The 24,404-nt window shown below is 42.2% G+C and overlaps 1 protein-coding gene across 1 annotated transcript in view; it reads left to right on the top strand.

Annotated features, from left to right (window-relative positions):
* LOC307231045 (receptor-type tyrosine-protein phosphatase gamma-like) overlaps positions 1 to 24,404 on the top strand; it is a 377,917-nt gene that overhangs the window by 255,206 nt on the left and 98,307 nt on the right. Inside the window, exon 6 of the mRNA XM_080001587.1 lies at positions 17,779 to 17,845. Within this exon, the coding sequence (XP_079857713.1) occupies positions 17,779 to 17,845 (67 nt within the window). The remainder of the gene's footprint in view (positions 1 to 17,778; positions 17,846 to 24,404) is intronic.

Raw genomic sequence — 24,404 nt, 5'->3', positions numbered from 1 at the left:
ACCGGATTTAGACTCCACTCTCCCATGGCCCGGATCCATTCTCACTGCGGGTGAGTCGGATCCATCTGATGCCCCGCCGGCTATGAAAGATCAAAACTGCTGAATCAAAACCCGTTTGCCTCCACTGTTCTTATCCACGTCGAAACCAACGATCTCAGGAAAAAATAATCTGAGACACTTAAGGAAGACTTTACGAAGTTTATCGCCTGTTCATCGTCTCCGGCCCGCTGCCGTGTCCCAGAGACGTAAAATTCACACGTGTCCTTCAGCTACACACATGACTCAAGGGATACTGCTGTTCCCTCAACGTACTGTTTGTGGACAACTTCGGCACCTTCTTGAACCGTCCAAACATCTTCAGACATGATGGAGTTCGTCCAAACCATTACGGATCACGCCTGGTCGCCTTAAACATGAAACTTAAGCTGAAATCTCTGTTCACAACTGATGTTTGGTGAGTCTGTTCCACTCTGACATTATTGAGTGTCACTCTGCTCTGTTCTTATAAACCATAGACCGAAATTACGTAACTTCCCTGTAACATACAGGAATCTAAACAATTTACTACCTGTTCCGACTCAAACTCTGGGTACCCCACAAAGCCATGCAACCAGAACAATAAAAATGTCTCTATTAAACGTAAGTCATTTTTGGTTAATGAGCTTATAAGTACTCATAACTTGGATCTCACTCTATTAACTGAGACCTGGCTGGATAGAAATGGCTCAGTCACACTCATTGAAACAGCACCTCCTAATTTCAAGTTCATCCAAACCACTAGAGCTGACCAGAGAGGCGGTGGAATAGCTGCTGTCTTCTTTGATATCTATACCTGCAAGGAATTCCTCCTCTGAGAATTCACATCTTTTGAACACCTTGCTATATCTATAAACTGCAGTGCCCCGATTTTAATCATCGCTGTCTATTGGCCACCAAAATCTAAATGTGGCTTTCTTGATGACTTCTCTGAGCTACTGTCCAAGGTCTCCACTGATTATGATTGTGTAATTATCTCAGGTGATTTTAATATTCATGTTGACAATCAAACAGACCCAGATGCTCAACACTTCATTAGCCTATTGGAGGCATTTGACCTCACTCAGCACGTTTCTGGACCCACCCACAATAAGGGGCATGCTCTAGACTTATCAAAAGGACTGAATATCACTGTACCCTATGTCATGGATGTTGCTCCTGTACAACAGAGGGGTACCCGAACAATTAAAAAACGTATCTTTAACAATAATACCAGTGAAACCCACCAGTGAGAATTGTAAATGAGTTACCGCTGTTCAAGGCATCATCAACTGAAGATCCTGTGAACAACTTCAACTCCAAAATACAAAATATCATTGATAAGATTGCACCAGTTAAAACTAAAAACATAGAAAAAAAAAGCCCCCTGGAGAAATGGAGCGGTTGTTAGGCAGCTTAAGAGAGTGTTGCCAGGCAGAACGAAAATGGAGAAAGACAAATCTTCACGTAGGACAAGGATAGACTCAATCGATACAATATAGAAATTAAACAGGCCAGACAGTCTTTCTTTTCTAAAATCATGAATGAAAACCTCAACAATAGTAAAGTGCTCTTCTTCACTGTTGATCGACTTATTAATCCACCATCTACAACCCTGTCAGAGATTCTCTACTCTGAAAAATGTGAGGAGTTTGCTACATTCTTCAGGAACAAAATTATAGCTATCAGACAGAATATTAGTGCCTCAACATCCAGAAATGAACCTACCCTTTAGTTCCCCAGTAATATGACTGCTGCCATGTCTCATTTCGTCCCCTGAGACATAAAAAGACTGGACGATATTGTTGGTAAGTCAGGTCCTCCACCTGCTGCCTGGACCCCCTCCCTACCACATTTTTTAAAACAGTTTTTAATAGCCTAGCACATGAGGTATTAGAAATTATAAATGGCTCTCTTCAATTAGGTATGTTCCCTGCAGCATTTAAAACAGCTGTCATTAAACCACTCCTGAAGAAGAGCAATCTCGATGCAACAGTTATTGCCAACAACAGGCCCATTTCCAACTTGCCATTCCTCAGCAAAATACTTGAAAAAACAGTTTACCTTCAGCTTAACAACTATCTTACCTCAAACAGCCTTTTAGACACTTATCAATCTGGCTTTCGACCTCACCTTAGCACAGAAACAGCACTTTTTTTAAAGTTCTGAACGATCTACAAATAAACACTGATGCAAAAAAACGATCTGTCCTTCTGCTCCTGGATCTCAGTGCTGCCTTCGACACTGTTGACCATCAGATTATATTAGTGAGATTACAAAAATGGGTTGGCCTATCTGGCCCGGTTCTAAATTGGTTTAAAACCTACCTACAGGACAGGAAGTTCTTCCTGTCCATTGGAGATTTTGTGTCAAACAAAGTGGATATTGTATGTGGAGTGCCCCATGGTTCGATTCTGGGACCATTATTGTTTAACCTCTTTATGCTTCCACTGACACATATTGTAAAGAAACACAAAATAAATTACCATAATTATGATTCACAGCTGTACATATCCCTATCTCCTGATGACCTGCTCCCCATGCATTCCCTCACTCAGTGTATTAATGATATTAATGCATGGATGTCAAAGAACTTTTTACAACTGAAGAAAGACAAACAGAAATACTCATCTTTGGTGCAAAGGCTCAAAGACAGAAAATTGCAGCTCATCTTAGTTATCTGTCCCTGGCGAGCAAGAATGAAGCCAAAAATCAGGGTGTAATCATAGACGGCAATCTAAATTTAAGAGCCATATAAATCAAATCACAAAATCAGCCTTCTACCATCTAAAAAAACATTTCAAAATTAAGAGGCTTCCTGTCAAAAGCAGACTCCGAGAAATTAATCCATGCATTCATAACGAATAGATTGGACTATTGTAACGGCCTATTCACCGGCCTCCTGAAATCAGCTGTGCAGCGGCTACAATTAATCCAAAATGCGGCTGCACGCGTTCTCACTGGGTCAAAAAAGATGACTGACATCTGTTAGTCTGTCTTGTCTTTTTTGCTGTTGTTTTTTGTTGCTGCTGCTGGAGTTGATGTTGCTGCTGCTGTTGTTGTTTTGTGGCTGCTGCTGCTACTGCTGCTATTTCTGTTGCTGTTGTTGTAGTTGAAGTTGTAGTTTCTGTTGTGATATTACAGTGAGAGGATTATAAGGGTGTGTTTTCGGAGAGATAGTCAAAAGGATTTCCCTCCCAAGGTCAGAATGAAAAACTTGATCCGTAATTTAGGGACGCTATTTAAAGGACTGTGACTGGATTAAGATGAGACGGTGCACAGGGTTGAAATTTCCGTTTCCGGTGAGGGCTACCACTTCCGGTTCCGTTGATGTCTTTGCTCTGTGTTACTTCTTTGAGATGAGATGGTACACACTGTTGACTCAATACAGATGAGGAGATTTCTGGTTCCGGTGAGAGCTACCACTTCCGGTTCCGGGGACGTCTTCGCTTGTGCGCTGTTGCTTCTACTATTGCTGCTGCTGTTTTCTGTTGCTGCTATTGTTTTTGCTGGTATTGTCATTGCTGCTGCTAACCTTATAGCTAAACTTAACGATCCACCGTGACTGGATTTAGATGAGATAGTGCACACTTTTGAAATCTCCGTGTCTGGTGAGAGCTACCACTTCCGGTTCCAGTGACGTCTTTGCTTGTGCACTGTTGCTGCTGCTGTTGCTACTGTTTTTGCTGCTGCTATTGTTGCTGTTGATACAGTAGCCGCTAGTGGTGTTAGTGCTGCTGGTGGTGTTGTTGGTGCTGCTAACCTTATACCTCAACTGGTGTTGTCGTTGCCGCTGCTAACCTTATACCTAAACTTAACCATCTCTGACCTTATTCTTTAACCTAATCATCTCAAACATTATATCTAAACATAACAATCCCTAAACGTATACCTAAACTTAAGCATCTCTAACCTTATACCCTAATTTAAATATCTCTATCTTTGTACCTCAACTCAACATCTCTAACATCTCTAACCTGAGTGACTTTTCCGGTTCCGGTGAGAGCTACCACTTCCGGTTCCGGTGAGGTCTTTGCGTGTGCGTGTGTGTGTTGTTGCTCCTGCTTTGGTGATGTTGATGTTGCTGCTATTTCTGTTTCTGTGGTTGTTTCTGTTGTGATATTACAGTTTTAGGATCATAAGAAGGGTGTGTTTTCGGAGAGAGAGAGAGTCAAAAGGATCTCCCTCCTGAGGTCTGATTGGAAGCTTGAACCGTAATTTAGGAGATTGAGGAGATTTCTGGTTTCCTTGAGGAGATTTCTGGTTTCCTTGAGGAGATTTCTGGTTCCAGTGAGAGCTACCACTTCCGGTCTCGGTGACGTCTTTGCTTGTGCGCTGTTGCTGTTGCGTTTTTGTTGCTGCTGTTGTCTGCTGCTGGTATTGTCACTGCTGGTGTTGGTGTTGCTGCTGCTCCTGGTGCTGTTGTTGGTGCCGCTAACCCTATACCTTAACTGGTGTTGTCGTTGCTGGTGCTAACCTTATACCTAAACTTAACTCTCGCTTACCTTATACCTCAACTTAATGTAACCTTATACCTCGACATAACCATCTCTAACTTGAGTGACCTTTCCAGTCAATACAGATGAGGAGATTTCTGGTTCCGGTGAGAGCTACCACTTCCGGTTCCGGTGACGTCTTTGCGTGTACGTTGCTGCTGTTGTTGTTGCTGCTGGTGATGATGTTGCTGCTGCCATTGTTGTTGTTTCTGTGGTTGCTGTTGCTGCTGTTGTTTTCTATTGCTGTTGGTGCCACTGTGGTTAGAGTCGCTTTTATTGTTGTTTTTGTTGTCTTTCTTGTTGCTTTTGTTGTTGCTGTTGTTTCAGGGGCATTCTTTTGTAATGACCGGCTGACAACTACGTTCTCTCTTTCTTTTTTGTATTTCTTTGTAAAGCGCGTTGTGTTGCCCTTGTATGAAATGCGCTCTATAAATAAAGTGTGACTTGACTTGACTTGACTTTTCCATATTTCCAAGTTATGTCTGTATCTCTAAGTGAATCAGTCGTGAGGCCAAACTGTTCTTCCCAGTATCAAAGTTAAGTTAGATTGAAAATTTCCAAGGTGGTATGCATGCTGGAGAGATTTTCACAGATCAAATAATTTCTATCAAGCACAGTAATTAAATTTTACTCAAATAAGAAGCTTCGGATTTAGGATTTTTTTTGGATGAATGGTCAATGGGAGTTGATACAGTAAGCTATGCATACATATCAATATCTATCAAAGTGTTATATATTAAGATATTTCCTGTTATTCTCTTTTTTATCTATTAAAGGAAACTATCTATGACAACTAACTTTTACCACTGCCCAACATATTTACGAGGAAAAGTTATATGTATGTATGTTATACTGACCACATGAAGGGTAATCATGGGAAGCTGTTAGGTCTGTTTGATCAAGAACCTTTTAAGAGCATCAAAAATCATCCAATAACATTAGGGCCAGTTTTCATTTTCAAAGACAGGCAGAATCAAAGGAGAGGTTCCCAGCTGCGGGAGAAGTAACATGCTGGTGGTTCTGGTTTGAAGATGTTGGAGCCCTTATCCGCTTCACTCTTGCTCTAAAACCCCTCAATGATGATAATTACTGTAGAGAAGCTTCTGGTTCAACGCAGCTGTGCTGTCATGGTTTTCCTGTTTTGTTATAAGTTTATTCTGTTCCTTGTTTTGCCCTGTTTTGTTGTAGTTATTCTGTCCTTTGCACTCTCTCTCTAGCTCTTTCTTTCTCTCTCTCCAGCTCCCTCTGTCTGTCACTCTGGTTCTGCATTTCCTGCCACTGCACACCTGACCCCATTCAGCAATCAAGCTAGCTGTCTTCACTCCACCTGTATGTGACCTGTTCCCGGTTCACTCAATCCTTGTCAGATTGTCATTGTATCCATTGCGACAATACCACTGTGTCGAATCTGCCACCTGTTTCCTCAAACTTCCTTCTGAACCTCTACCTGTTTCCCTGGACCCCGATTCTCTGCCTGTTCCCTGCCGGATAAGTTTGCCTTCTCTCACTGATCTCCTGGTTTTGACCCCTGCCTGTTTTTTGCAATAAACCCCTGATCTTTGGCACCTCCTGAGCCTCTGTTGTGTCCTGCCTTTGGGTTCACCAGACAGCACTGGTGACAGTATCGTGACAGCTGGCAAAGACATTAGTAGCAGCGTCTAAGTAGAGGAATGAAATCCATTATGCCCTATCCGTTCTTAGTTTACAGAGAAGGATAAATTTCCCCTTTTTTCCACCCAGACCTTATTAAAATGTTGGTTCTTACCGTAACTGTTTGTTGCATAAATGTTTAAGGACTTATTCAGACCTGTAGTTTGTTTGCTTTGTTCAAATTCAGAGATAACGTTGCACTTTGACCTTGGTTGGATTTGTGTTCAAATGGCAAGGCTTAACAGTGGACAAACGCCAAGGGTGCTTGCAAACTGTTTTGTGTTTGGTCAGAATTTCCATGGCGTGTCTGATCTCAGCGTGTCAGCCTCTGCAGAGCCTGTCATGCCACCCGGAATGGTAGGTCGGCGCCAGGGTGCGTTGCTGCAATCCCCTCATCCACGAGTGACGGGGAAGCTGTCGAGGACCCTCATCGTGCAGCTGCTCTTCACCATGGGCTACTGTGTGTACATCTGCGTCCCGGGACTCCCTGCTGGAGTGCAGTGGTATTGGGGACTCCGCTTCCCCGCGTTTACTCTCCTATGACAAGGTGAAGTACCTGCCTATGTATGAGGAGAGCATGCAGGAGTTGCACCGGGACCGTTCGGATGACAACCTGAGGAACGGAGCCGGCACTGGCACCCGAACCCAGGGGCTGGCCGGGAGCAGAGCGATGGAGCAGAGCTCTGGACATGGACACAGGATGATGATGGGAAAACATCCATACTCAGACAAAATTAGCATCCCATCATGCATAGCGTATACAGTACAGCAAGTGAGAGCAAGTGCCGAGACCACCGTCTCAAGGCGGTCTCAGCACGCTAATCCCACTCTGGAGAGGACAGGGTCTTGGCTCTGCTCGCATTGGAGCTGGTGTGGGTCAATGTTCCCAACGCTGTGGTTGTCGCTTGGGAACAAAGGGAACTAGCGTTGTCCGCTCGGCGGTCCCGTAGAGCGGCCACTGTCAACGTCGCTGCATCCAGTCCCTCGATGCGTCAACAGGGCCTTCACGACAGCGCATCGGCGTTGGCATGGAGATGGCCAGCTCAGTGGTGAATCTCAAAGTCGTAGTCCTGTAGTGTCTTTAGCCACCGGGCCAGCTGTCCCTCTGGTTTTTTGAAGTTGAGGAGCCAGGTGAGGGATGCATGGTCGGTGCGCAGAAGGAACCTCTGCCCATAGAGGTATGGACGGAAATGGCGGAGGCCCTGGATGACGGCCAACAGCTCCAAACGGGTGACACAACAGCTTCTCTCAGGCCGCCTGGGGGAGCGGCTGAAGTAGGCAATGACCTGTTGACCCTGTTCTTGTCTCTTCTTCAGCCAAGCACCCACCATACGCCTGTTTTAGAGGCGTATGGTGAGTTCATTAATCTCTTCCAGCAAAGCTTCCATCTCAAATCCCACTTCTGACACCAATGCAGCGGGCTAGGGCTTCTTCGAGCGAGCAAGGAGATTTGATTTCTCTACCAAGCGTGATCTTTATTACTCAGCGTGCTCAGCATTTATTCACCACACTTATCACGGCAGGCAGGTAACTAATGGCACACACACTCTCACTCCCGTTGCAACAATCTTAACACATAAAAGTAATGACAATCGATCATAACACATGTAACATGGCTAACTAACACTAACAATGGCGTAACAATTAACATTACTTAACAATTAACATTACATAAAACAATCCCCTTAACCCCAAAACACACAAATAAAGCAATTTGGGAGATCTGGGAAATCTCTGCTCCACTCAATTCGCCAACACACTACAATATATTAAAAAGTACGGCACTTTACACACAAGTGAGTTGAAGAGCGAGTATGTTGCGTTTGCTCCGCCTCCCCTCTCTGGTGGACCAACCACTGCTGGGTGATGGAAAATCCGTCACTAACTGTGCGCCGCTTGTGATTCTTCCCGGGAATGTCGCCACCGACACCCAGTTCTTAATACTCACAATACTGCAATTGCAAGGGCTTTCATCAGTGGGCAATGGGCTCAATAACCTTAGTGTTACAACATTCAGCAATAGATAGTGACTTAACAGACATCTATTGAAATAAAAATCTTTCGAGGTTGAAGCTTTAAGCACATCTACCTGATATCTGACCATTTCTGCTGCCTGTTTATTTATGGTTTCCGAAGTCATACGTTTGGCCTGCGAGCCTTTTCTCTATCAACAAAACACGCCAAACGGTGCTGCTTAAGCTGCTCAGACTGTTGCCTTGCCCATTCCCTAACATGGCCAACCTGCCATACAACTCTACTTACCTGTGCATGTATTTATTTGCAGGAATGGGATGGAGAAATACAGCACTACCTCAAGTACAACAGTGCAGCTAGCCCACTGTATTTCTCCATGTATACAGTATATGTGTATATATATATATATATATATATATATATATATATATATATATATATATATATATAAATAAATATATATATATATATATATATATATATATATATATATATATATATATATATATATATATATATATCAAGGTTACATTTACATTTTTAAGTTTCCCTGAATTTCCCTCTGGGGATTAATAAACTAATTGTATGTTGTCTTATCTTACAGATGTACATGCGTATTTTAGTCAGTCAAGTCAAGTCACACTTTATTTATAGAGCGCATTTCATTCCAGGGCAACACAATGCGCTTTACAAAGAAATACAAAAAAGAAAGAGAGAATGTAGTTGTCAGCCAGTCATTACAAAAGAATGCCCCTGAAACAACAGCAACAACAAAAGCAACAACAAAGACAACAAAAACAACAATAATAGCGACTCCAACCACAGTGGCAGCAAAAGCAACAGAAAACAACAACAGCAGCAACAACAGCCACAGAAACAGCAACAATGGCAGCAGCAACATTGACACCAGCAGCAACAACAACAGAACCAACGTACATGCAAAGACGGCACCGGAACCGGAAGTGGTAGCTCTCACCGGAAATGGAAAGGTCACTTAGGTTAGAGATGGTGAAGTTGAGGTATAAGGTAAGCGAGAGTTAAGTTTAGGTATAAGGTTAGCAGCAGCAACGACAACACCAGTTGAGGTATAAGGGTAGCGGCACCAACAACAGCACCAGGAGCAGCAGCAACGACAACACCAGCAGTGTCAATACCAGCAGCAGACAACAGCAGCAACAAAAACAGCAACAGCGCACAAGCGAAGACGTCACCGGGACCAGAAGTGGTAGCTTTCACCGGAACCGGAAAAGTCACTCAGGTTAGAGATGTGAGAGATGTTGAGTTGAGGTACAAAGTTAGAGATATTTAAATTAGGGTATAAGGTTAGAGATGCTTAGGTATAATGTTCAAGATGTTTAGGTTAAGGAATAAGGTCAGAGATGGTTTAGTTTAGGTATAAGGTTAGCAGCGGCAATGACAACACCAGTTAAGGTATAAGGTTAGCAGCACAACAACACCACCAGGAGCAATGACAACACTAGCGGCTACTGTACCAGCAGTAACAATAGCAGCAGCAAAAACAGCAGCAACAGCAGCAGCGACAGCACACAAACGAAGACATCACTGGAACCGGAAGTAGTAGCTCTCACCGGAACCAGAAATCTCATCTGTATTGAGTCAACAGTTCTCAGGGAAGCAACGCAGCCGTCACCAACGCAGCCGACACTGAGATTTCAACTGTGTGCACCATCTCATCTAAATCCAGTCATGCTGGATGGTTAAATTTAGGTATAAGGTTAGCAGCAGCAACGACAATACCAGCAGAAACAATAGCAGCAACAGAAAAAAGCAGCAGCAATAGTAGCAGCAACAGCGCACAAGCGAAGACGTCACTTGAACCGGAAGTGGTAGCTCTCACTGGAACCAGAAATCTCCTCATCTGTATTGAGTCAACAGTGTGTACCATCTCATCTCAACGAAGTAACGCAGAGCAAAGACGTCATCGGAACCGGGAGTGGTAGCCCTCACCGGAAAGGGGAATTTCAACCCTGTGCACCGTTTCATCTTAATCCAGTCACGGTCCTTTAATTAGCGTCCCTAAATTACGGGTCAAGTTTTTCATTCTGACCTCGGGAGGGACATCATTTTGACTAACTCTCCAAAGACACACCCTTCCTATAATCCTCCCACTGTAATTTCACAACAGAACTACAAGGACAGCACAGAAAGAGCAGCAGTAGCAGCAGCAGCCACAAAACAACAGCAGCAGCAGCAACATCAACTCCAGCAGCAACAACAAAAAAAAAACAGGAAAAAAGGACAACAGCAACACACACGCATGAAGTCACCGGAACCGGAAGAGGTAGCTCTCTCTGGAACCCGAGAAATCCCTCAGGTTAGAGGCGGTTAAGTTGAGGTATAAGGTTAGAGGTGTTTAAGTTAGGGTATAGGGTTAGAGATGCTTAATTTTAGCCATAAGGTAAGCGAGGGTTAAGTTAAGGTATAAGGTTAGCAGCAGCCACAGCACCAGCACCAGTAACAGACAGACAGACAGACAGACAGACAGACAGACAGACAGACAGACAGACGTCAGTCAGTCAGTCATAGACTGTAGTGAACAGCAAGTTTTTTAACCTGCTTTTAAAAGTATTCAGTGTGGGGGCCTCTCTCAGGTCCCTCGGTAGGGTGTTCCATTTACTCGGGGCATAGATACAGAAAGCAGCTTCTCCTGCTTTTGAGTTGGTAAGAGGGATAGTTAAAAGACCAATGCCTGTGGACTTGAGAGTTCTTCGTGGTGGCTGGTTTGTGTATAATTAGCATTGCTTTTATATACTGAGGTGCAAGGCCATTTATAGCTTTATATACAAGTAGCAGAATCTTAAAATCAATTCTAGTTTTGACGGGGAGCCAATGTAGAGATCTAAGAACCGGTGTGATGTGTTCAAACTCTTTTGTGCCAGTGAGAACGCATGCAGCCACATTTTTGATTAACCATAGCCACTGCACAGCTGATTTCAGGAGGCCGGTGAATAGTCCATTACAATAGTCCAATCTACTCGTTAAGAATGCATGGATTAATTTTTCGGAGTCTGCTTTTGACAGGAAGCCTCTTAATTTTGAAATGTTTTTTAGATGGTTGATGGCTGATTTTGTGATTTGATTTATATGGCTCTTAAATTTTAGATCGCCGTCTATGATTACACCTAGATTTTTGGCTTCATTCTTGCTCTCCAGGGACAGATAACTAAGATGAGCTGCAATTTTCTGTCTCTGAGCCTGCACCAAAGATGAGTATTTCTGTTTTGTCTTTGTTCAGTTGTAAAAAGTTCTTTGACATCCATGCATTAATATCATTAATACACTGAGTGAGGGAGTGTATGGGGAGCAGGTCATCAGGAGATAGGGATATGTACAGTTGTGAATCATCTGCATAATTATGGTAATTTATTTTGTGTATTTTGTGTTTTACAATAAGTGTCAGTGGAAGCATATAGCCATTAAACAATAATGGTCCGAGAATCGAACCTTGGGACAATCCACATACAATATCCACTTTGTTTGACACAAAATCTCCAATGGACACGAAGAACTGCCTGTCCTGTAGGTAGGTTTTAAACCAATTTAGAACCGGGCCAGATAGGCCAACCCATTTTGTAATCTCACTAATATAATCTGATGGTCAACAGTGTCGAAGGCAGCACTGAGATCCAGGAGCAGAAGAACAGATAGTTTTTTGGCATCAGTGTTTATATGTAGATCGTTCAGAACTTTGATAAGTGCTGTTTCTGTGCTATGGTGAGGTCGAAAGCCAGATTGATAGGTGTCTAAAAGGCTGTTTGAGGTTAGATAGTTGTTAAGCCGAAGGTAAACTTTTTTTTCAAGTATTTTGCTGAGGAATGGCAGGTTGGAAATGGGCCTGTCGTTGACAATAACTTTTGCATGGAGATTGCTCTTCTTCAGGAGTGGGTTAATGACAGCTGTTTTAAATGCTGCAGGGAATATACCTGATTGAAGAGAGCCGTTTAAAATGTGTAATACCTCATGTGCTAGGCAGTTAAAAACAGTTTTTAAAAATGTGGTAGGGAGTGGGTTCAGGCAGCAGGTGGAGGACCTGAGCTGACTAACAATATCGTCCAGTCTTTTTATGTCTAAGGGGACAAAATGAGACATGGCAGCAGTCATATTACTGGAGAACTGGAGGGTAGGTTCATTTCTGGATGTTGAGGCACTAATATTCTGTCTGATATCTATAATTTTGTTCCTGAAGAATGTAGCAAAGTCTTTCAGTGGAGAGCATCTCTGACGGGGTTGTAGATGGTGGATTAATAAGTCGGTCAACGGTGAAGAAGAGCACTTTACTATTGTTGAGGTTTTCATTAATGATTTTAGAGAAGAAAGAATGTCTGCCTGAGCTGAGTCTATCCTTGTAAATTTCATGATGAACGTGAAGATTTGTCTTTCTCCATTTTCGTTCTGCCTGGCCACACTCTCTCTTAAGCTGCCTAATAACTGCCGCATTTCTCCAGGGGGCTTTTTGTTTTTCTATGTTTTTAGTTTTAACATGTGCAATATTATCAATGATATTTTGTATTTTGGAGTTGAAGTTGTTCACAGGATCCTCAGTTGATGATGCCTTGAACAGCGGTAACTCATTTACAATTCTCTTAAAGGTTTCAATGGTATAATTGTCAGGATACGTTTTTTAATTGTTCGGGTACCCCTCTGTTGTACCGGAAGAGCAGACACGTGAAAGCAAATGCAGCAGTGATCTAAAATAGCAACATCCATGACATAGGGTACAGTGATATTTAGCCCTTTTGATAAGTCCAGAGTATGCCCCTTATTGTGGGTGGGTCCAGAAACCTGCTGAGTGAGGTCAAATGCCTCCAATAGGCTAATGAAGTGTTGAGCATCTGGGTCTTTTGAGTGTCAACATCAATATAAAAATCACCTGAGATAATTACACAATCATAATCAGTGGAGACCTTGGACAGTAGCTCAGAGAATTCATCAAGAAAGCCACATTTAGATGTTGGTGGCCGATAGACAGCGATGATTAAAATCGGGGCACTGCAGTTTATAGATATTGCAAGGTGTTCAAAAGACGTGGATTCTCCGAGGAGGATTTCCTTGCAGGTATAGATATCAGAGAAGACAGCAGCTATTCAACCGCCTCTCTGGTCAGCTCTAGTGGTTTGGATGAACTTGAAATAAGTAGGTGAAACAACAAACAGAAACAGTCTTTATTTGTCATGCAACACACCACACGCTTTGATGGTGGCCGGTGAAATGGCTCCTCTGCATTTGACCCATCCTGGCTTGTCTTTCCTCTGGGGGCACAGCCAGGAGCAGTGGGCAGCGTACGTGGACGCGCCCGTTGACCAGGTGATAAGTGTCCATCGCTGGTCAGACGATGATATGTGCATGTTTTTGGTGGGGGTCCTTACTGACGTACTGTATATAGATCTTCTCTTATCTGTATACAGTATATATTTTTAACACAAATGTTTACACTTTTTTTTAAATTGTAAGCTATCTGTGTAAATATACTGTATATATATATATATATATATATATATATACATTTTTATTTTCTTTTTTCTTTTTTTTTGAACAGCAATTCATATAATAATCAGTTCTTAATGCCAAGTTACCTTCACTTGTTGTTGTTGTATTGACTTCAATATTTACATTTTTCCAATTAAATTTCATGTTATATTTTTATTTTAGTTTTCCATTTGCAATGTAAACATATTGTATGTTTCCAACGTATGTTAGATAAAAAGCTAGATAGATAGATAGATAGATAGATAGATAGATAGATAGATAGATAGATAGATAGATAGATAGATAGATGGATAGATAGATAGATAGATAGATAGATAGATAGATAGATAGATAGATAGATAGATAGATAGATAGATAGATAGATAGATAGATGGATGGATAGATAGATAGATAGATAGATAGATAGATAGATAGATAGATAGATAGATAGATAGATAGATGGATAGATAGATAGATAGATAGATAGATAGATAGATAGATAGATAGATAGATAGATAGATAGATAGATAGATAGATAGATAGATAGATAGATAGATAGATAGATAGATTGATGGGACATTGAACGTTGTGAAATGGGGCCCCTGTGGCTACGGCCCCAGGGAACAAACCCGTGGGCTGTACAAGACAAACATTAATAATGGAGTGCCAGTTTCCGGTGTACTCTTTTCTCCCGTCTTCCTGCCTGTCATTTCTTGGTCTCTTTGGCTCACTCTTTTATACCCCCTGAACATCTCTTCATTTCCCTTCAGTGCATGCACAATCTTTCTTATCCACTTTCCGCCTCAACTGAAGCCCAAACAAAGCTCTTCTTTCCCCCATGGTTTTACATTTTTTTATTCGCCTAAGATGTATACATACAGTGTGTGTGTGTGTGTGTGTGTGTGTGTGTGTGTGTGTGTGTGTGTGTGTGTGTGTGTGTGTGTGTGTGTGTGTGTGTGTTAATATATATATATATATATATATATATATATATATATATATATATATATTCCCGATTCCCGATTCTTGCTTCGATTCCCGCCTGGGCCGCTGTTGGCACCGTGCTCCGGCGGGTTATCTCCCAAATAAGAGCCTTTCTGTGTGGAGTTTTCATGTTCTCCCCGTGTTCACATGGGGTTTCCTCCACCTAACGTCAGTAAGGACCCCCACCACAAACATGCACCCATCATCGTCTGACCAGCAATGGACACTCATCACCAGGTCCCCGGGCGCGTCCACGTATGCTGCCCACTGCTCCTGGCTGTGCCCCCGGAGGAAGGACAAGCCAGGATGGGTTAAACGCAGAGGCCTCATTTCACCAGCCACCATCCAAAGCGTGTGCGTGCATGTGTTGTGGTGTGCTGTGTGACAATTAGCATAAATATATATATATATTTATGCTGTATACAGATCCAACTTGGTGCAGAAGAAGAAAGGAACTTCTTCTTAATGCTGACTCATACAACCCAGAGTCATGTTCCCATTCAAACCCCAGCAGTCATCCGCGAATCCCACTATTACCTCTCTCTCTCTCTCTCTCTCTCTCTCTCTACCTCTTTCCTGGCCATCCTCGGTTTGTCTTTCTCAGGAACACAACAGATATGTCAACGCTCAGAAAACACCTTCACATCTTCCACACACACACCTTTATTCAAACAAGCAGTTTTCCATATGGCCATGGTTTTCATTTCTGAACGACGCTTAGATCTAATTAAAATTTATCTTTTATTAGCATTGTTTGAGTTTGGGTATCTGGGCTGTACTGCTCATCACTCAGAAAACATAGGCATGCTTAATGAGCTAGAAATATTGGAGCGATGAGCTTGAATCTACCATTTGATAGAACAGTAGAGCCCAACAGGTGACGCAAAGCAGGTAGGGCAAGAGGGATTGGCTGCTTAAACGCCCATAAAGGTGTGGAGGCATGTGCTGCAGTCGAGTTGTCTGGCAAAACTAGCTATGCCTCATTTTCAACTGTGTTGAAGCTGTCCACACAGAGGGCATGTGTGATAACAACAGAGCAACCCCCCACAACATAAAAAGCATTTCCTACAACGAACAAGAAGGTTGATTGGACAAAGTGTGTTCCTGACTCAAGTAACACAAATTTTAATTAGCTTCAATGTTCATGTCACAAACCGACGGTTGGTACTTGGTACTTTGGCAGGCATGGCTCGGAGAAGGTTCTTACGAGGTCGAATAGTCAGCGGAGGAGACATCCAAGCAAAAGATGCAGCATTGTTGGGAGCTTGTGTGTTCATGTTGGAGACGTTTGAGGATATGCATCTCACAACATTTGCATGCACACACACTCGCACACAGACACACTCCATATTCCACTTTCAACAACTCACAAAACAGTAAATTGGCATGAACAATTTCAAGTTGCTCCCAAATCCAAACAGATATCCCTTCCCACATGAACACATACTGTACACACAAAACACACACACAAGTCTGTTCTTTGAAATAAACTCCCTGCAACTCACATAAGCTAAATTGCAGTGTAGCTGTGTTGACCTTGAGTAAACTCTTGTACAGAGTTGAAGTTAAAACCCTTTTCCGGGAACTAAAACCAACACAATAACACCACCAAGGATGAACCCAGGCGAGTCGGAGAACAGGTCTGAAACGAAACTCCGGAAAACCTGAACTCCTTTACGTCTAATTTGATGTGTGACTCCCGCCCATTTGACTCCCGCAAATTAGCTGTGCGCCTTCTTTACTTCCGTCCATCCTGATGTTTACCAATGGTGTTCCACCCTTGTTTCACCGCTTGAAACTGTCCTCTTCAAATTGTCTTGTAATAGGAGGGTAATCATATACATATACATATAGTGCATATACTGGCGGATTTGATGATTTGAGCAGAGGGGGACGTGTTGGTGCTATTTACGTGTTTGTTATCACCTTTTGTGTGTGTGTGTGTGTGTGTGTGTGTGTGTGTGTGTGTGTGTGTGTGTGTGTGTGTGTGTGTGTGTGTGTGTGAAGGGGTGAAGTGGGGGTGGTTGTTTAATTTGTCCTCTAATTACTTCCAATATTCATCTCTATCCATTTGGATCTCTGTGTCTCTCTCTGACATGTCTTCAGCTATCCCTCTAATTATGCAAATGGAAATTGTGTGTACTCACACATATTGACAGTAACTACTTTTCGCCTCTCTACTTTAGTGTGTCTTAGATATGGGATGCCAAAGATTCCTCGGATTTATTTTAACGGGGAAATATATTGCAAAAAAGTTTTACAAGTTTTAACAAGCCAGAAAATGTTGAGATAGATGAACTGGCCTATAACATTATTCAACTAGCTTTGAGGAAATAGATCTTCAATCTATCATACATAGCAAAAAAATGGCTAATGCCGGGTTCAGACTACCGGATTCAAGCATGATTTTCCGCTCGCCGATAGATTTTTGGAGATCGCCGAACAAAGCCTCAGATTGGAGGAAAATCATAGCACACTCCGTGAGCAACGAGCGCTTAGTGTGATCTGCTCACAACGCCATCCGACGGCTCGCGGAGTATTCGCCGATGGCTGGCAGATGCCGCTGAGATATCAAACAGGTTTAATATCTGGTCGTGAAGGGGGTGGAGAAGGAGAGACAGGGAGACGGGAGTGCACTGAGCAGCAGCCAGAAACACACAACATACCCATTTAACTTTTGTAGGTTACTTACTTTACCTCTCTAGGTTTTTAATTAATTTATTTTTACAGTGATCAAGAAAGTTATAAAAAATAAGTGATCCTGTGTCATGCACGGTATTGCGTCATTTACGGTGTCAATTATTGCATGTGTTTCATGACAAAAGGTAGCTGGGAGACCCGATAGACTCGTCGGGGATTGCTCCTGGTGAAAGATCTTATAATGTGTGACCATCTGTCAACGATTAGTCATGTAGTGTGAACCACAACGACTTCAAGATTCCCGAGACAGAAAGTTACGTAGTGTGAAGAGTCAGCGATCTGACGACTTTGAGATTTGTGTAGTGTGCCCATGGCATAATTATTTAAGTGAAATAAGGTAACTTTTTAAGGAAAAATGTCCTCCCTGAAGAATGTCCTCCTCTCCCTCCCGGAGTATAGTTTAAAGCTATTTGCATGTGGAACGTCCAAAGGGACGTCTTTCTCACAATGCCAATTGTCTTGGTTTTTTCAGGTTGGTGGGAATGATAATCCAGCTGTTGACCCCATCATCCATGGCCTGAGGGGCGTGGTCCACCACGGTGAGTACCCGCACCGATGACCAGATCACATTGAGACCTATTCATTCCCATGTGTTTCATGAGTTGTTTCTGCGTTTCATCACATCGATATCATATTTGAATAATAATTTTGCCTGAGGTAATTGTCTACCTTGATTCCATGGTGGGTTGCACCTTGCCTCATTATTCTTGTAAACAAAGGTTCTAGTATATTATTGTTGAACTGTGCATGTCTCATATTCTTCATGAAGATAAAGCTAACTATTTTCAAATTAGGACACAGCATAGCTTATATCTTTATCTTAAACATTCAACATAGAACAGCAAAGGAAATAAATAAAAGTATACGTTGGTGTCGTGGTGATGTTATGACATAAAGCAGTGCCCTAAAAAAAAGTTAAGTCTGCCATATCAAACGCTGGTGTGCAGTCCCTGTCATTACAAAAACATTTTGTCCTGGAGCAATGTTCTGTCTGTGCGAACCCAGAGGACTACACTCAAGTTGCCTAGACAAAGAGGCTTTACTGTGAATTTTCGAGTGCCCCCAAACCAAACACACACAGACACACACAAACACACACACACAGCTTGGATAGGGGTACGCGATAACACAGACTTTCGGTCCCTCCTGCTCCAGCTGTCTCAGCAACACTGCTCTGCCTCTATAATTCATGCAACACAAAAGACCCCTCAAGTTCAATAAAGGCCACACTCTTAATCCCTTCCCCCACCGCAGGGAGGCCGATTTGGCTAATTTGCTCTTGTCTCCTCCGTTTGGATGCGCACAGAGCATTAGGCAGTTAAAAGATTTGACAGCGTCCTCCTCCTCCTTCTCTTCTTTGGTTCCTCGGGGGTCTTGTCTGGCGGACACGCAACCGCAGGCTCCGAATGCTCTGTCTTTGTGGCTCATGCTGTATTGCATTTTACATTAAAAGAAGAAGAAATAAAACAACCACTCACTGAAATGTAACGACAATTCCCTGAGCTTCCATGAAATCTGCCCCTGGTATTAGCATTGGAGAACTGACGATAATTTGATACCGTCGCCCGGCTATTTAGCATCTTTGGGTGGTTGTATCACTCTTGACATTAAGAGATCACTGTATAAAATATAAATCACGTTTGGGCTGTGTGACTCAAAGTAAGCAAGAGCATCTGAGCAGAAAGAAATAAATCAGGTATCTTTATTTTCCGTTTTTAATCCAAACCTGAAATGTTGAACCTGAGAGATTGATCACATGGTGTCTTTAATTCCCTAAAACCAAAATTACATTGATTCAGAATAATTGACAAATAAACAAAATGAGCTCTTTTAAATTTCTTAGTGGATAAAGAAGGTTATGAATGCACTCTGTTGAAGCGTTACATTCTTAGTACATCACAAAGTATGACAAGTAGACACTTGTTTGTTGAGATTAGATTATGATAGACTAACTAATTTCCCCCCTCAATTTTTCTAGCAGAAGGAGTAGTATTTTTTACCAGACAAATGTCAGGTATTGTTAACACCATGGCATGTAACACTTCTTGCTAGTGCTAGCATTAACAAAGGAGATCAGTCTGAACATAGAAGAATAGATTCTAACTCCTTCCTCCTCCACCCTCACCTTGAATGACGATAGCTGATTCATAAAAAATAATTGAAGAGTCGTATCTTTCTTCAGCCACATGGAGAAATGTTGTTGATTCAATTGTCTGCATTGAAGCGCCAAAACAATATTATCATTTCACCTCAAAAATTAATATTCAAGAAAATTTATGTTAGTCAACATTAGCATAAAAGCGTCACGACCACAGTAGTATATGAGCCATTCATTTGTTGCATATTGGAAACAATTTTCAAACATTGCCATATCAACCAACCAATACAACAATTTAATAATAATAACAAAGAGACACAAAATTGCTGAACTTAAATGAGCATTTATTTAACACTAATGTTATTGTCTACACTGTCTCCCCAGCGCACTTATTTTAAATAGAAAATGTATCAACTAATTAAATGTCCACGGGTAATCAAAAAACTAAACTTTGTTAAAAAAACAAACTTATGACTGAAAAATAAATAATTATACATTTTAGAATAAACAAATAATAATAAACGGCATCATATCATACTGTCTGGTCGGGAAATAGAGTCTCCCTGTTACAGAAGTAAAGGATTTATTATTTACAAGTAAAGTAATAACACAAAAACATAACATTTTTACTAAATAAAGTCCAATAGCAATGGATAGCAAGGGGAGACGGTGTGACGGAGTGGCAGGGACACACAGGCAGGCACGTGCAGGGGCTGCCACGTTTATTTTATTTTTTTAGTCTGAATGGGCATCGGGGTAATGGATTTCTGCGGAGGCCCATGATCTGTGCTCTGCTGTGGGTCCCCCTGCCGCTCCGTTCCCATATTAAACCAACACTAAAGAGAACCGTGTTGTATTTTAAAATGTGTTTCATACAAGTTAGGAAACACACAAATTTAATGGATATACTGTAGGATAAAAACACAGGAAAACCGTAATGCATGCACAGCGCACTTTTGTCGGGAGGACTAAAAAAACTCCACTCAAATTCTCTGAGTTAGATTTACATTTTGTGTCAAATACAAAGTGTTTGCAAACAGCACTCCTGCTGTTTTCTTTCAAAATCGGTCGCGGAGGCTCTGCTCTTACCATTTATAATGAGCTAACACCATAACAAACCGGAGCGAATGAGACGAGTGAAGACAGCGAGTGAGTGAGAAGAGGCGGGGCTATGTGGGCACCGCCCACAATCGGCCGGCCGATTAATCGACCAATTATTGGTATGTTCACTTACATTTGGGTCTCTGATGGGCCTACTAACACAAAAACTGTGAAATAAGACAACCCAGTCAGTTTTCTGTCAGCATTGTCATTCAGAAGACGTGGTGAAACCAGCCATTCAGCTTTGCTGCCCTCCTACACGTCACAGAGGGAGTCATTCTAATTAGAACCACCCCGCATCTGAGTAACTCCACCCACAGTTGTAGCGCCACCGGACACGCTAGCATTGAAGCTATGATCTGTCTGCTGTTGAAGTGCTCTGTTGGTTGCAGAGACCACCGCAAATATTTTAAAAGAAAGAGGAATTAATACCAACTGTCCGTGACAAAACTGCAGATGATGGAATTGTAAGTATTTGCTTTGCGCGTGCGTGCGTGCGTGCGTGTGTGTGTGTGTCCATGGTAGGACTGACTGTACTGAAGGCTTATACGGTTATACTGCTGCCTTACAGCAAGAAGGTCTTGGGTTCGATTCGGGTTCCTAATCGGTTTGTCTCCCGATTAGGGTCCTTTCTGTGTGGAGATTGCATGTTCTCTCCGTGCTCACATGGAGTTCCCACCTTGTAACATAGGTAAGGACCCCCACTAAAAACATGCAGAACATTGTCGTCTGACCAGCGATGTACATTTGTAACTGGGCGGGTGGCTGTATTCTGCCCGCTGTCCCCCGTAGGAAGGACAAGCCAGGATGGGTCAAAAGCAGAGAACTCATTTCACCGGCCACCATTTGAAGCATGTGTGTTGATCACTACATGAGTGCATGTGTGACAAATAAAGATTTTTCTGCTGCGGTGAGTGATCTACTCCGTGTTTGTCCAAACCAAGCCGTAGATGCTTTTATTTATTTTATTTTATTTGATTTTCCGATGTTTCCGTAATTGAATCAAACAACAAAGCCCCTAGCCCTGCCGCATCCCCCTGGGATCCAAGGTCCTCGCTGCTCCAGACACAGTCGGAAGTCGGAATGACCTTTTAAATTTGGAGTTGTACATCTAATATGAGTGCAACTGGATTGCTTATTTCGTACCTCAAATTTCTTCAGTAACAGATTTTAATGGACTGATGAGGTTAAATAATTGAACGTTTACAGACTAAATTCCACACAGCCCGGAATTTGTGCTCAGACCCCATTGGCTCAGAGACCTGCATTATCTTGTTTAAAAAGGAACATAATAGGTCCCCTTTAAACAAATAGTTATATCCACTGACTAACAAATGTGTTTCCATGGAACGCAGCAAAGGTTGTCCACCCGCAGCCAAACCAGTTGCTTGCAATAACCTTTACAGCGTAACTTTACAAGATAGTAAAATGTCCCAGTGCTGTTAGTTTCGCATAGAATTCAACCTTGGGGAACTTTGACATAAGGAATCATGATGTCAACCATTACCAAAGTGACTTTTGACTTTGTTGATCTTTGATAAAGTGAGCTATCATATTAGCTGTGTCAAATCATTGTATCTAGTTCAATTCTGCACTGGAAGAAAAAGAAACAAGTATGGTTTGCAGTGAGTCATGAGGCAGAGGTAAATGCTGTAATTATATTTTGTTTAACTGTTGATAATTTGCGAGCTTGTAAGCTTGGTATGAGCCATAATGCTTTCGCACCGTTATCACCAACTTCGCAAAGACACATGAAGGAATTTTGCAGGACCCATTCCATGGAATTATTATTATTATTATTATTATTATTATTATTATTATTATTATTATTATTATTATTATTATTATTATGACGCAAGGCTGGACCCCTAAATATTTCTATTGTTGTTGAAAAGAAAATTGAATTCAGTTTATGGCTGCACAGGCGTCGACAGAGGTCCATAAATCTCAGGGTCAAGGTTCTACATTCAGGAAGTCTCACACGAGATATCAGATAAATACCCAACTACTTCTTAATCAAACAATACATTTTTCTTTTTTATAGCAGAATCTGATAATATGGTAAAAAGGTTGAGGTAGAAAATGATAATTAAACCAAGTTAAACACAAACACACACCTAGGAAGATTCTGGATTGAAATCGAGGGATTGTATCTGAAGGGCACGAAGGCGCAGCTAACTCTAAACTGAATAAAAGGAAGAAAAAAAGCACCTTGCTCACACCAACATCACTTAGCTATGAAAGTTCCAGGCTTACTTATTCACAGTTCTCGGGATAACCGTATAATCTGAAGTTATATAAGTCCAAGCTTAGTCTTTTGGATGTCATTCACATTCAGCCACTTGCGCCCTGTGGACTGAATAGCGTTTGCTACACGTGGACAGAACAGACAGCTTGAGCCGATGCTTTGTTTAGAGGAAAGTCGGAAAACTATCTCGTGCTGCGTTTTACAAAACCCCAAAACCTATAATCGGTCACAGAAGGCGTTTTCACACCACAGGAAGTTCTAAGAACCTTTGGAGGAACAGCCCCTTCTTTTGTGCCCACACTGCACGATTCAGGAATGATCGTAATACAATGTTAAAACAGTTAATACAATGTTCTAGAGGAACACTCAGTGACGTAAGTGCACAGTGAGTTGTCCAGACATAACTCCACAGTGAAAAAACTCATGAAAAATAAGATACTTAGTTTCAAGTAAACATGTCTTTATTTATACACAGTTAATTTCCAAAACATTAAATCTACGTTAAAAATAAAAAAAACAGCGTCCCTCCGACCCATCTCGCAGTGGACAAGGCGGACTCGGAACGATCCGGCAAAGTCCTTGTCCGTTGTTTTAGTTCTCTCGTTCCACCTCCAAGGTGGAACGAGAGAACAAGATGGAACTGATGGAACAAGGAACAAGATGGAACTGATGATATCAATTAAAAAAACAAACAAACAAACAAAGAACCGACCGCAAAAAAGAAAAATCTTTGTCGGAATGAATGGTTTTCATAAGTCTAATGAAGTCATTTGAATGTATCATTACCATCAATACCTCTTGTCATCTGCTGCCTTGCCAACCACCCACCCACCACAGCAGATGAAAAAAGAGAGAGGGTATTGCTGGGCTGCTGTCTCCTTGCCTGCATGAGGCAACTGGGCCGATGCGTGCGATCGGGCCGGTCGCTTGACAGGGTGTGTGTGTGTGTATGTGTGTGTGACTGAGAGAAGGAGGGAGAAGGAAGGAGAAGAGGGATCCAGTGTCTTTATTGGAGACAGATATGACCGTGAGGTCATCTTTGTCAGGACATCATCGTCTGACCAGCGATGGACACTTATCACCTGCTCCCCGGGTGCGTCCACGTATGCTGCCCACTGCTCCTGGCTGTGGCCCCGGAGGAAGGACAAGCCAGGATGGGTTAAATGCAGAGGAACCATTTCACCGGCCACCATCCAAAGCATGTGCATGTGTGTGTGTGCAAGCATGTGTTGTAGTGTGGTGTGTTGTGTGACAAATAAAGATTGTTTCTTCTTCTTCTTCTTCTTTCCATCACTGCTCCGCTTCCCGCAGACAAGCCTAGTCTCATGCTTTTTGCCTACAGTGGGAGTTAAGAGATATTGAATTTTGTATTGTATTGTATTTTCAACTCTGTTGCATCTGCACGTAGATGAGGAGGTGCATTGGGGAGGAGGAGGAGGAAGAAGAGTAGGCTAGTGGAGGGTGGAAGTCAGGGCTGTACAGGTTACATGCTGTCAAATATTTATAAGTCAAAATTTGGGATTTTTCCTCGTTCTTCCTTGCAGAACACTTCTAGTTTGGGAATTTCCTTCGGCAGCCTGTAAGTATGGCATGTATGGTATTGGCAGTTTGAGATCTTTCCACAGATTTTCAATGACATTCAAGCCTGAGG

This window comes from Zeus faber, assembly GCF_960531495.2.
Source record: "Zeus faber genome assembly, chromosome: 5".
Classification (NCBI taxonomy): Eukaryota; Metazoa; Chordata; class Actinopteri; order Zeiformes; family Zeidae; genus Zeus; species Zeus faber.
This window is presented reverse-complemented; position numbering and strand designations above follow the sequence as displayed.